The sequence below is a fragment of the Hevea brasiliensis genome, chromosome 4, assembly GCF_030052815.1.
Source record: "Hevea brasiliensis isolate MT/VB/25A 57/8 chromosome 4, ASM3005281v1, whole genome shotgun sequence".
Classification (NCBI taxonomy): Eukaryota; Viridiplantae; Streptophyta; class Magnoliopsida; order Malpighiales; family Euphorbiaceae; genus Hevea; species Hevea brasiliensis.
Window position 1 is genome coordinate 3,845,975 of NC_079496.1, and position 13,621 is coordinate 3,859,595.

Consider the following 13,621-nt stretch of genomic DNA (forward strand, 5'->3'; position numbering starts at 1 on the left):
AAATATTACCTCGCGTCCACTGCTTGCACTTCCAAACGCTTACCAGGTAGAAAGATAGGCAGACTGGGATATAACCCATTTCACCTAGAATGGAAGAGACCGATCGGTGAGGTCCTATGCCAAATTCCCAACAAAAGATCTTCGTCCTAATTTTATGTGTATATTTAAATTATATTTCATATTTGGCCTTCAAAATTGAACATGCTACGCAAAAAGAAAAAAGGAAAATCGATAGAAAAAAAAATCTATTGCTGTAAAATAGTGATTGCTGATCACTTCAAATTTTACAAACAGATGCCACCAATAGAGAAAATTAAAAGACATTCTTCATTCCTTTAAAATAATAAATTAGACAACATTGTATTGTGAAAATATAATGATACCTATCTATATTCTAATATGAAAACAATGTTCTTGTAAGGTATAGCTTAATTGAAACCTCCTCTTTCAAATTTACAACTGGGTAACAGGATCAAATCCATTTGTATGCCCATTTTTCTGTGATTTCTGACCATTAATTTCAATTGCTCTCTCCTCATTGTCATCCATAAATCTCTTCCAGAGCCAATGTTGCTTCCACACTCTCTCCGTCATCTCTTCAATAGGTATGTTTTTGGTCTCTGGAACGAGGAAAAACACGAAAAATGACATGATAAACACCCAGCCAGAGAAGAACAAGAAGATGCCATATTTGAAATGGCACAGCATAGAGAGGAAGGCCTGTGCTATAGCAAATGTGAAGAGCAAGTTGACACAAACAGTAACACTCTGACCAGCTGAGCGGGTCTCCAATGGGAAAGTTTCACTGGGGATTAGCCATCCAAGAGGTCCCCAAGACCAGGCAAATGCAGAAACAAAAGTGCACACCATAATAACCACTAAGACTGCAAATCCACGATGAAGGTCCTCAGAGTGGTCTTTAACCTTGATTCCTAGGATTACTGCTATTATCACTTGAGAGACAAACATTTGGATTCCAGCTTCCAATAACAGCATTCGGCGTCCTACTTTGTCCACTGAGTAGATGGATACAACAGTAGAAATAACATTCACTGCACCTGTTATAACAGCTGAATACAGGGAAGCATCGCCGCCAAATCCTAGAGTGTCGAATAAGACAGGAGCGTAGAACATGATTGCATTGATGCCTGTGAGTTGCTGGAAGATCTGTTGCAACCATTCAAATAAAATTGTCATCAGCCCTGTTGTTTTACAGGTATATATATTGTAGAATTGTTATGTGAGAAATATTAATCATTGATATTTTATTTATTTTTTTCCCGATGTAGAATCTGTCATATTCTTTGGCTAATAATTAAGTTTTTGTGCTTTTTAATCAGTGTCTCAGAGAGAAATACCGACCTGCAAGGCTACTGCTATAACCAACTGGGGGCGGTTCCTCCTCTTCACAAGATTCCTGAATGGATGCTTCACTTCTTTTGCTATACGGCTTGCCTCAACAAGCTCCAGGAACTCTGGTTCAATATTATCTGTGCCACGAATCTTTCTGAGAACTGATTTTCCTTCTTCCAAGCGGCCTCGCTCAATGAGGCTGTTAGGGGTTTCTAACACCAGGAGAGCCCCAAAAGTCAAGAGAAGTGCAGGAATGCCAGCCAATCCCAACGATAATCTCCAACCCCATCCCGATTTAATTCTGTTTATACACACCAGCAGCAGTCAGCAACAATCAGAAGCCAAAACCTTAGCCATCATCGCTCCAAATAGACGTATTAGAAATATGTTGTTACTCCTAATAAATAAATGAATGCCACATACAATGAGTACACAATGAATGAACAGCTTATGCAAGATTCAAACATCCTAAAAGCATTCTTCAGTGACATACTAAATAGGTATGTCATGTTTTCTCTCAATTAATTTTTCTACAATCCCCAACTAGTGGGCTAGGGAGTCAAAATGTGGACTTGTCAAGCATCTGATGCAAATACATAAACTTTTATTGTCAACGGTGGCGCAGGGGTGGATAGAAAAATGCAAAACAGGATTTGACAGCAGAAACTTTTAATGAACATGAATAAAAGAATTGCTCAGTTTTTGCACAGTGTGAAGCCCTGGTTATTGATCATTCTAAGGTCAATTTGTTTCATTTGATTCCTGTTTTGAATTCATGTTGCTTTCCCAGAGAAAGATAAAATAAAGTAATAAGAGAAAGAACTTGGCTTACTTTGCAGTCCCGTAATTGACAAGGTTAGCAAAAAGAATGCCGATGGTAACGTTAAGCTGGAAGAGTATGTTTAGGCCTCCACGTATTCTTGTGGGTGCTATCTCAGATAGAAACAGAGGCACAGCCTGTTCAATATTGAAATTATAACCATCAAATAAACAAATGAACATATTTGTCGTTCATCAACAAGCACGTGGCTGTAGCATTAAAACTCAATTTCAAATGCATTATAAATTTACAACATTAGATATTGTCTTCATCTTACTGAATAAGAACATAGGATAAATTAATATTATTGGAGGACTTAATTATAATCTGCCAACCTCCACCAGAAAAACAAATAGCCCAAAATCCTATTCCCGTCCATTTATTTTATTTTTTTCAAATTAAAGGCAGCTATTTCTTTATGTTTACATCAGGCAGTTGAATTAAAGGTCCAAGAAATATTAAAAAAATATATTAAAAAAGTCTACAACACTAGCAATGGCTGGATGATTGGAATCAAATGGGTCTACGATCAACAGCCTTAGCAAATCCCGGTCACGTTATTCAAGGGAAAAAAAAAAAAAAGACTTTTCAAAGGAAAATGATTCTTGATTAAAAGCAAAAAGAAAGATAAAAAGAAACAATTGGGATTTTCCAGCCACTTTCTCTGGATAAATACAAGCCAAACATATTTTTCATATGATGCTTTCTTAAATCAAGCCAGAAGAATTAAAAAAAAAAAAAAAAGAGTCTCCATCACATGTAAAAGAAGTTAGAAGGCAGAATATATTTAAAGCCAGGAAGTTCACATATAATATAACTATCATGAGTCCGGGTCAATCCCGTTGGTTGAAACTACGTACTACCACCACACAGTTTGTATTTGGGTGGGAGCACTCGGGTGGGTGAAAAATCATACGTCCCAAAAGGAGTTTGGTAAAAAAAAAAAAAATAATAATAATAATAATAAAATCAATCGTAGGGTTGAGTAGTGCTAAAAAATTCTTTAGGATTATTTAAAAATTTTCAATCTATCAAGTTTAATTTCAATGCTTTTAAATTGAATCGAGAATACTTTCACCATAAGCTAAAAAAAAAAAATCCTTCTGATCAAACATCTCCCAAAATCTATGGGAATTGAGAAAAGTTATATATATGAATTTTAGCGATGTCGATAATGCTGAATTAACTAACAAAAATATATATAATTGTGAAATAAACAAACCTGATTAGCAAAACCAACTCCACAGCCGAGTAAAATCCTGCCAATGATGAGCATGGCAAGGTCTTGAGCCGCAGAATTAAGCACCACACCAATAATGAAGAAAACCCCAGCAATCAACATGGTTGGCCTCCTGCCTAGCTTTCTAGTGGTGTAGGACGCAAAGAAAGTTGCTATTAAGCCAGCCAAGTACAGTGACGAGGTGAACAATTGCAAGCCTTGATTATCATACTTGCAGTAGTTGCTATTGATTGTGGGATCCTGCGTCTTCCTGTACACAGTTGGGAAGAATTTTTTCAAGAAATCGGGCATCGATGTGACCCCCCCTGCATCATATCAACCCATCGACTCAATAATCTTCAAATAATTAATGCTTAATTTGCAGTTTAATTAAATACAGGGTCTTTTTTTTTTTCTAACTTTGTAAGCTCATAATTAATGAGCTTCGATGTTGGCTTAAGTTAATCATCAAATTCAGACCAAAAGCAGCAGTTAAAGATACGTAAAATTTAAAATATATATATATATATATTCTTTTGCAGATAACTTAAAAAAAAAATAGACATAATAATAACCTGAAACTCCAACGTCGTAACCAAACATGAGGCCACCGGTGGCAGCCATTATGCAGGAAATGATGACGATCGGCGTTATCTTCGCCTCGAACTCCACCCCTCCGGCCGGCTTGGCCGAGAAACCTCCGGCAGGCATTATTGTGGATGAAAATATAGACACCAACAAACAAAAACTAATGAAGAGAAAATCTCTTTTAGGAACTAGTGGTGGTTGTTTAAATTAAAGAGAGGAAAAGAGGAGACGGTAGAGTTGTGATGAAGAAGATGATGAAGGTGCAATGAGGAGCAGAGGGTTTATATAGAATTGCGAAGAGAGTTGAATAACGGTGTAGGATTTACGAAATGGATGATGTTTGTGGGACACTACCTTGAGATAAGCCTTGCACGTGGCAGCTATAGTTTGTGTTTTGCTTCGCTTTTTTTCCCTTTCGTCGGCTGGCTAGTCAACCAACGCCTCTTCTCAGAGTCTCAACTCTGAAGCTTATATTTAGGCATGGATTTTGAATGTCATTAATTAATTTTTTAATTATTTTGGGTGTGAAATGAAAATGATATTTTGTTGAATATAATTACAAGGGATGTCTAAGTGATGGTGCCGCGTAGTGAGAACGTGTGAGATTTAAGCATTAAATTAATTGGTGATCAAAAATTAATTAAATGATCATTTGATCAAATTTGTCTTGGATTAATTATTTTTATTTAAAAAGGTTAGCTCAATTTTGAATTAAAACAAACTTTTTAAAATAATTAAAATTTTTGACCATTATATTTAATTAAACCAAATTAAAATTTAACTCGAATAGGCTTAAATTCAATAAGATACTCGTCACAGTATAATAATAATAATAATAATAATAATAATAGTTGAAGAAACGTGCGGATTTTCTAGACGAAAATCAATATGGGAGGCATGCAATTGATACTTGATAGCATATATCCCTACAAATACAGTAGATGTAGTATAATAATGACGTAAACCAGTGAATCTTGGGTTGGTCCAGTGCGGAAAATTGGTTTTCAAAACCTTATACGCGTCTTCATCTTTAAAGCTGGGAAAAGCTGGATGCTGGAGATGGTGATTGGTGGGTTGTTTTAGAATGCTGTAAAGCGTTTTACGATCTTATCCGGTAAACGAGAAAAATGAAAGAAAGAACTCCTAGTTGTTGTTAGCAAGTTCACAATCTTTTGGGACAAGTAGTGGTTGTCAAAGTTCCAAAGTCCAGATGTTTTTGAGGTCAATCTTCCACACTGGACCCAAATTATGGCACACTTGTTTCGTGATACCATTTTTGACATTTCCAAAACTGATGATATGATTTTGAAAATTAAACGCCGCCGTCGGCCCAGACTTAGATTAGTGGCAAAGATATTGCTCATTGTGGCTAATGTCCCAATTCGACCCTCAACAAAATGTACATACGATAAAGGAAAAAAAAAATTAAACGCCGCCGTAATATTATTTTGGACTCTAGCCTCACTATTTGTACGGTCAATGGACAATTGGAAATCGAAATCAATTTGCCACTTATCAACAAGATTCTTGAGACCGACCCTTTTGACATTTATAAGCAACAATAAAATTTTAAATAATTATATAAATAAAAAATATTAATAATTTTAAATTACAGTGAGTATGATTTTAAATCATTTAACTATCAAGCCATATATTAAATAAAGGATTAATTGTTTTAACTTGGTATGTGATTCATCATGTAAAACATGTGATTATGAAATTTTTTTTTTCTAAAATAAAAATTCTTGAGAGATTGGAGACCCTTTAATCATTGATGGAAATAAATTTAGTTATAAAATTTAAAAAAAAGGTCATCAATTTTGAATCTTTTGAATCCATGGCTTTCGGGGGGATGTATGTGATTATGTTGTTTATTTGTTTATTTACCTTGGTTTGCATCACAATAATTGTGGACATTTTTTCTTCCTACATCTCATTTTGTTATAAATTTAATATGAATTTTGTTATATTTTTGTCATTAACTATATTGTAAGATCATTTTCAACAAAAAATTATATTTAAGATGATGTCAAATTAATGACGACATCAATGAAGAGGGATTGATACGTAAATTTGAAATTTGAAGGCACCATTTTTGACCAAGTGTTGAGAAGTCCAAAACCATGGAAGCAAGCAAGGTACTTCAAGGTGTGAATAACGAGAACTTGTTTTGTTCTCTTTGGATAAGAAAGAATATTAATACGTAATTATAGTAAAAGAAAGAAAAAATGGTGCAAAAGCATTCACTCACGAGCAGACTTTGCAACTTGCATAGTCAAAATGTGAAGGTTTTCAGCCTCTAGATCGAGTCCTTTGCTAGGGCTTCTTAAATTCCATGCAAGGATAGGGACGATACATAGGTTTTGAATTCATATTGATAAGTTTTAGTTTTCCTTTTGTAGGGGTGAGGGTGGCGTGAGACGAAATATCATTCATTAGAATTATATAAAATACACCAGGTAATGTCCAGGAAAGATAGTGGAGTCACAATGATCTTACTTAAGTTTTACCTCCTTAGATAGTATTTCCTAGATATGCACTTCATACAATCCTAATAGAATCAAACCACTGGTAATTATCGTCTTCCCATTACACTACCACGGTACTAAGGATTTATGCCACGAAGGTATAGATAGACAGGAGTCACCACCCGAGTAATAACCGGGACATATTCAGTATTTCTTCCAAGGGTCATGGATGACAACTTACTCCTTGCAGAGTTTCCACAACCATTATTACCATAGCCCAATGCCTAGGTTCGGGATAGTGGGTGCGTAAAGGGAAGGTGTTGGGCATCCCTTATGCCTAGTATAACCTCGTTGATTCGAGTGTCAGTCCTCTACTAATATTTCTAGAAGTCTTGTTTATTATTCCTTTATTAAACTTTATCCTAAAAAATGCAATTCTAATCCTACACACGCAAGTAATTCACAAAAGGGTTGTTGTTTACACACAATTTTCATACACAAGTAATTCCTATCTATGGAGTTGCTAATTATTTAAATAATATTTACCAGATGACTAAAATTAATTTATTATTGAGAATTTAATTTACAAACAAATTCAATTTCAAATAATCCTACGTTTCTATTTAACCTAATTAATTAATTTTCACCAAGTTACCCTAAGGATAATTGAACTAAGTTAATTATGTACATGTGTAATTTATTATAATATCACATAAGGCCTAAACAATCACAACCTAATAAAGATTTCTATTAATCAAATTTATTTTACAATTACTAAGTGTTAAATTAAATTTATTTTACATGCCAATGTTAGTTTAATTTACAAATAAGATTAATTTTAATTTATAAAGTATTTATTTAAATTAATTACATACAAAAGTTAGTTAAATTAAAAACAAAGTTAATTTTAATTTACCAAATAAAAATTATATTATTACTACAATTTTATGCCAATGGTTATTTGAGGAGTTTAGAGCTATTTACCTGTTGGTAAATGCAGTTGTTATTGGAGCAAGCTACCCTTAAAAAAGAGTCTTCTCTTCTAGTATGACAATGATATCCCTGGCTTACTACCGTTTAGCTTTACATAAGCTCCACGCAAATGCCCTATTTGGTACTTACCTTACGGCTACTTATCAATTTTGTTTATAATAAAAAATAAAAAAAACTAAAGAAAATAAAAGAAATAAAGAAAATATTAATAACAATTTATATTGGATTCTAACTCTAGTCTCCTAAAGGGTTAAGATTCTCAATTAGTTACAACTACCTAATGGTCTAAGTCTTCTAATATGATCCAAACACTTTATAACACTTTTTGAATTAAAAGAACACAGGAAAATAAATCAAATATCAATTAAAATCCAAGAAAATACAAGAACATGTATAAATATATAATTTTCAAATTCTGGCAGATTAACGGTAGCAAGAAATCTGATTTTTTAAAAATAGTTAAACATGCCTAAAAATCATAAAAAAATTATAGAAGACAGCCTACATATCATACAAGGTCATAAAATTTATAAATTAAACAAAACCCTAGCCGAATGGTCTACATAAATCGTAACTTTTCTAAGTGACAGAATCATACTACAGTTTTGTAAAATTCATAACTCATTAACCACAACAGATATGAATGCAAAGCCAATTAGAAAAGATTTATAAGATTCTGAAATTAATTTTAGACACTAGATTTACACAAAAATATTAAGAAACGAGCGAGATATAGGCTCTACAAATTGGGTATCCTGCAAATCGGATTTTACAGGAACCCTAACTTCAAACAACCATAACTTATAAAATATTAAAGTTTTTTTAGTGATTCTTAAGCCTAAAATTAATAGAATTTCATATAGAATATGAATATAATTTTACAAATTTTTTACAGATTCATAAAATAACGAAAAATAATAAAAATATGAGAGACAGAAAACTGAAAATGTGCAAAGTTGTGTATTCTCTCAAATTAAACATGATTATATGATCTATATGAACATATAAAATAAATTAAAAACAAGAAACATAGAATTAAATATCACATGGCATAGATCTTGAAAAGAAACTAAAAGAACTAACTTTTAAAAATATCCCTAGAAATCCCTAGAAAAAAAGAAGAACTAAAAGAATTTTGGCTATTCCTCTCTTTAATTTTATTTTCTTTTTTTTTGTCTTCTCCTCCACCTTTTTTTTTTTTTTTTCTCTTTTTCCCCTTCTTTTCTTTTTATTTTTTATCAGTGGGGTATTTATAGGGTTTTTGGAGAGAGGTGTGATAGGGTTTGGAGTCCTAGGGTGATAAAGTTCAGATAACTTAAACAACTAGGATTGTAGAATTTGGGTGAGACTGAGATATGAATGAGGTGTTTCAACCAATAGGAAGAGAGGGGAAGGCACCAATAAAAAGTGAGGAAGAGGTGTCGTAGGGTTTGAAGTCCTAGTATGATAAGGTTCAAATAACTTAAACAACTGGAATTGAGGAATTTGGTTGAGACTGGGATATGGGTGAGGTGTTCCAACCAATAGGAAGAAAGGGGAAGGGGAAGGCACCAATAAAAAGTGAGGAAGAGGTGTCGTAGGGTTTGAAGTCCTAGTGTGATAAGGTTCAGATAACTTAAACAACTGGTATTGAGGAATTTGGTTGAGACTGGGATATGGGTGAGGTGTTCCAACCAATAGGAAGAGAGGGAAAGAGGGTGCATCAATAGAGAGTGAGGAAGAGAGTGGGGCCAATGGGGGAGAGAGAGTTTGTATAGGAGAGAGATAAAGAAAAATATATTTTCTTATTTTAATTTTCAAAAAATAAATTAAATGGGTCCCATTTAAATTCCTAACTAGGCTTTTTTAAGCCCATGACGCCCAATTAAACTCAATTAAGTCCATTTAAGAACTACCCATATTAAATTTAAACAAAATAAAATTTTATTTAAATTAAATTAATTTCCCAAAAAGCATATTATTTTTTTTTTTTCAAGATCATGCTACGAAATTAATAATTCAGTTTCATGCCTCCAATTACATCTTACAGTCATATAATTTTTCATCATCGGGTTTCCCACAGCCTCAATGCACATACTCATCACAAAATAAGAGTCTACAGTTTGCCCCCCACTTTGGCGAAAGTTGAAATCAATGCGATAGCACTACTCAAGTTTCGTCAAAGTGAAACTCAAATTTCTAATAACTATGAAACATTAGCTATAAGGATCAAGTATATCTTGCTCGGTCGACATACTCTATGTTATGAGATTAGCTATGGTCTCATAACAGTAATAACTGTATCATATGAAAAATGAGTGTATCTTGCTCTGTCGATACACTCTGCGTCATGAGACTAGCTACGGTCTCATAACAGTGATAATTGTGTTATGTGAAAATTGAGTGCATCTTGCTCTGTCGATACACTCTATGTCATGAGACTAGCTACGATCTCAGGACAATGGCAACTGTGTGATTTGAAATGTTGTGTATTCGTATTTAGGACTGCAGTCCTAAACTACCTTCGTATCTCTCTCGCTATCCTGAAGAAGAATTAGACTCCCTCGTAGTTTGACACTTGAAACTGTGGTGATGCATGTTCTTCTATGTCTTACACACCTATAGGTGACATGTTGATGCATGTTCTTCTATGCCTTACACAACTATGTCATGCGCCCTAAACAACGTCTAAGAACTTACCAAAAAATATCTATTTTATGATTTGAAAAAATTGAGATGACTGGGTCTCAAAACTCCTTTTTTTTTTTTATGCTTCTTGTATGCTACTTCCTATCATGGGCATGCTGATTTTACTAGAAATTCTATAAAAAAAAAAAACGTAGTCCTTTGAGGGACCTCTTCTGCAAAAATTTTCTTTTAGCCTCAAAATTTTTGAGGAAAACTGTTCACCAAAAAAGACTTCCTTAAAGTCACAATACAATTTCCCTCTGATTTTTCTTTTTCTTCTCTCCCCCTATGGTTTCTGCCTTGACTCATTTTTCTTCCATAAACTTTATTCTCTGTGCCCTAACTTTTGCCTGAAATGTCCTTTTGAATTTTCATCTCAGCGGGCTTGCTCTAACTTTTGCCTAAACGACCCTTTCTGGTTTTCCACCTAGCGAGCTCCTTTTTTTTTTTTTTGAAATTAGAGAATTACCAGGGCAGTCATATCAAGCACCTATCTTGTCATGCTTAGAAGACATAGATTAAATCAAAACAATGCAGTTCAATTACTTAATCATTTGATGTATCCGTCAAGACACAAACATTCGCGATCATAATTAAATAAAACCGATTCCTAATCAATGCAATAAAAACTTCTTTATTTATTCAGGTACACCATTACTCCCTCTTACATTTAGTTTTGCCAAATTTTTAACCTTCCAAAGTTAGAAATAAGCTTTATAACCTGCTGAATGGCCTTTTCAGGTTTTCCATCCAGATCTTCTCTCATCTCTCCTTTTGCCTAGACCGCTTTTCGTAAGTTTTCAATCTAGCATTTTTTTTTTGACACTTACTTTTGCTTAGACCATCTTTTGTAAGTTTTCAGCCTAGCGGGCCTATCTCACACAAAGTACCGTTTAAGCTTGTCTAAGTTGACTGGTTCATAAAATTCATATCCATCCAAGTCTGATATTCTTACAACACCTCCTGGCAAGATCTTTTTAACTATGTATGGACCATCATATTTTGGCTTAAACTTTTCTCTTGGATCAAAAGGGATGGGCCGAGCTTGTTTCAAAACCATGTCTTCCTCTTTGATCTTTCTTAGCTTCACCTTCTTATTAAAGGCCCTTGCTATTTTTCTCTTATAAGCCTACATATGATACAAGGCTCGCATCCTCTTCTCATCAATCAAAGCTAGTTCTTCATATCTTTTCTAGGCCCACTCATTTTTTAGGATCATAGCTTCTAGCATCACTCTTAAGGATCTGGCCTCTTACTTAATGGATAGCATTGCTTTAGTCCCATACACTAAAGAGAATGGGGTTGCCCTCATGGATGTTCTTGTAGTACTACGATAACTTTAAAGAACATAAAGGAGTTTTTTAGGCCAATCCTTATATATTTCGAACATTTTTTTTTCCAACTATAACCTTTCCATTCATATGGGGACCACACATTCCTGCATGTACTTCTTTCATTATTTACTCAGCCTATTTTTCTATCACACATAAGAGTTTATAGAATTGCCCCCTAGCTAAAGTAAGTTGAGTGGCTAATCTATGAATTGTTACTCTATCTCTTTTATAGGCTTACTGCGAGTATTCTCTCACTTCCAGAGACCTTCTTATGTCTTTATATCATTTTCCTTCTCCCTCTAGGTCCACATGTGCTACTATTAATCCTTCATAGCATGAAATTTTACTCCTCACTAGGATAACTAGCTAAGTCAACTTTTGATCACTCTTTTCCTATGCGGACATTAGTGTGGCTTGGGAATATGTCACTTGATTTTAAGCTCGAGGCATGTACTTCTTGGTACTTTGTTAACAAGGCTATAACTTTATTTTTTTCTTCTTGGGTCAAATCTTCAGCTAACTTAATGTCTTTAGGATTATTTGGTGTACCCAAATTAATAGAGATCGATTTTGATGCATTAATAGAAACTGATTCTAAATGATTATGAATGTCATGCATATGCCTATTAGAATAAACATCTAATAAATAAGCAAAAGGACTAGTCATATTAGTAATTTTTGCCTTGAAATTTTCATCAGGTACATCAGAAATAGAAACATCAGTATCACTACTATGAGCATTACAAAAGACAAACTCAAACTTAGGAGTGTAACTTTAGGTTCTTGCCTTTCATGCAGTCTTTAGATCAATGGTACTGATTTTCTGCTCTAATTCTTTTATATGTGGTAACCCCTAATCATATATTAAGATAATTGCCCCCTCTTTCAAGAACTTAGGAGGCTTTGGCTCTTCTTCCTCTTCTATTAGCTCATAGCCCAAACCATGACTCGTGATCTACCCCTTCATCTCAAGAAAAGTCACCAGACCATCTATACTTTCTCCTAGGCCTATGCTAAGAAAAAACTTCATCCTTTTCTTCATAGTAGCCACTTTTAGATCCATCTAGTTTTCATAGATCCCAACAACTTGAAAATCAGACACTAGTGAAACTGAACCATCTAGTTGTAATGCAACTATCTTCTTATCAGAATCAGTTCAGACATCCAAAGGACCCTCATCATAGCTAGAATTATCACAAATGTCAACAATCATTATAGACTGAGATTCATTGGGCTTTTGGATGGGTTGGATATGTTCATTAGGCTTTTGGATGGATTGGATAAAGTTAATAATTCTGTTAGGGTTATTTGGGGTGATGGAGATTATATAGAAACCTGGTGTAGGTGAAAATTTTGGTTAGGCATAGGGCTAGTGTGGGTTTTTTTCAGTTTATTTTTTGGGTCAATTATCCTTTTGGCATCAATTAGGTCCTAGATATCATGCTTAAGTTGAAAGCATCAGTCGGTGTCATGACTGTGGGCTTGGTAGGACCGGCAACATTGGTTGATATCATAGCTAGGTGGGAGTGGATTTGGTAGTGGTCTGGGTACTAAGAGCTATAGGAGGTCTTGAGCTTTGAGACGCTCCAAAACTTCGGATAAGGGTTAGCTGAATTAGAAAAATCTCCTTGGGGTGAGAGACACAATTTGAACCTTAATAACTTTAATGCCACTTAATTGGCCTACCTCGAGGCCTCTTTCTAAAGTTGACCACAATTTTCTCTTTTAGCTCAAACATCTTAGTGTTTAATATTTCATCAAGCATGGCCATAGCTTCTTTCATCTTAAGTAGTGTAGGTGAAATTCTTACTAGTCTCTTCCCTTCCCTAACCCAAGTGACCTGATTGAAAGTCTCTTTGGTGTGTTTTGAGGCTATGTTTGCTCAAAAAAATAGGATTTAAGGGTTAACCTAAGTATACTATGTACATGAATGCAATGCATGAATGGACTATTTTTTTTTCTTTTTTTTTTGCATTTACTTTTACAAAACCAAAATCGACCCACACCAATAGAACCAAAACTGAACCAAAACCAGATCAGATAAACTGAACTAAAATCAGACCAAAGACTGAATCAAAACCGAAAAAAAAAATCTCCAGAACTGAATCTTCGCCCCCTTATACCTTCAACTCTCACGTGCAGGGTAAGAAAAATTCTATCCCAGGCTATAGTACACTGG

At 34.2% G+C, this 13,621-nt stretch overlaps 1 protein-coding gene across 1 annotated transcript; it reads right to left on the bottom strand.

Moving 5' to 3' along the window:
- Window positions 1-304: 304 nt before the first annotated feature.
- LOC110632839 (sugar transport protein 13) lies at window positions 305-4,281 on the bottom strand. Its single transcript, XM_021781186.2, has 5 exons — window positions 3,968-4,281; window positions 3,396-3,718; window positions 2,186-2,310; window positions 1,363-1,654; window positions 305-1,167 (listed from the first exon to the last, which is right to left on the bottom strand). The coding sequence occupies exons 1-5, from the start codon at window positions 4,101-4,103 to the stop codon at window positions 454-456; spliced, it is 1,590 nt and encodes a 529-aa protein (XP_021636878.2). The 5' UTR covers window positions 4,104-4,281; the 3' UTR covers window positions 305-453.
- Between the last annotated feature and the right edge of the window lie 9,340 nt (window positions 4,282-13,621).

What these genes read in the sequence shown, in the direction of transcription:
- LOC110632839 (XM_021781186.2), bottom strand. Translation starts at nt 4,103, where the DNA reads ATGCCTGCCGGAGGTTTCTCGGCCAAGCCGGCCGGAGGGGTGGAGTTC. An exon ending in TTACGACGTTGGAGTTTCAG is followed by an intron (nt 3,719 to 3,967) that starts GTTATTATTATG and finishes GATATGATGCAG; the next exon opens with GGGGGGTCACATCGATGCCC. An exon ending in GAGTTGGTTTTGCTAATCAG is followed by an intron (nt 2,311 to 3,395) that starts GTTTGTTTATTT and finishes AATATTGAACAG; the next exon opens with GCTGTGCCTCTGTTTCTATC.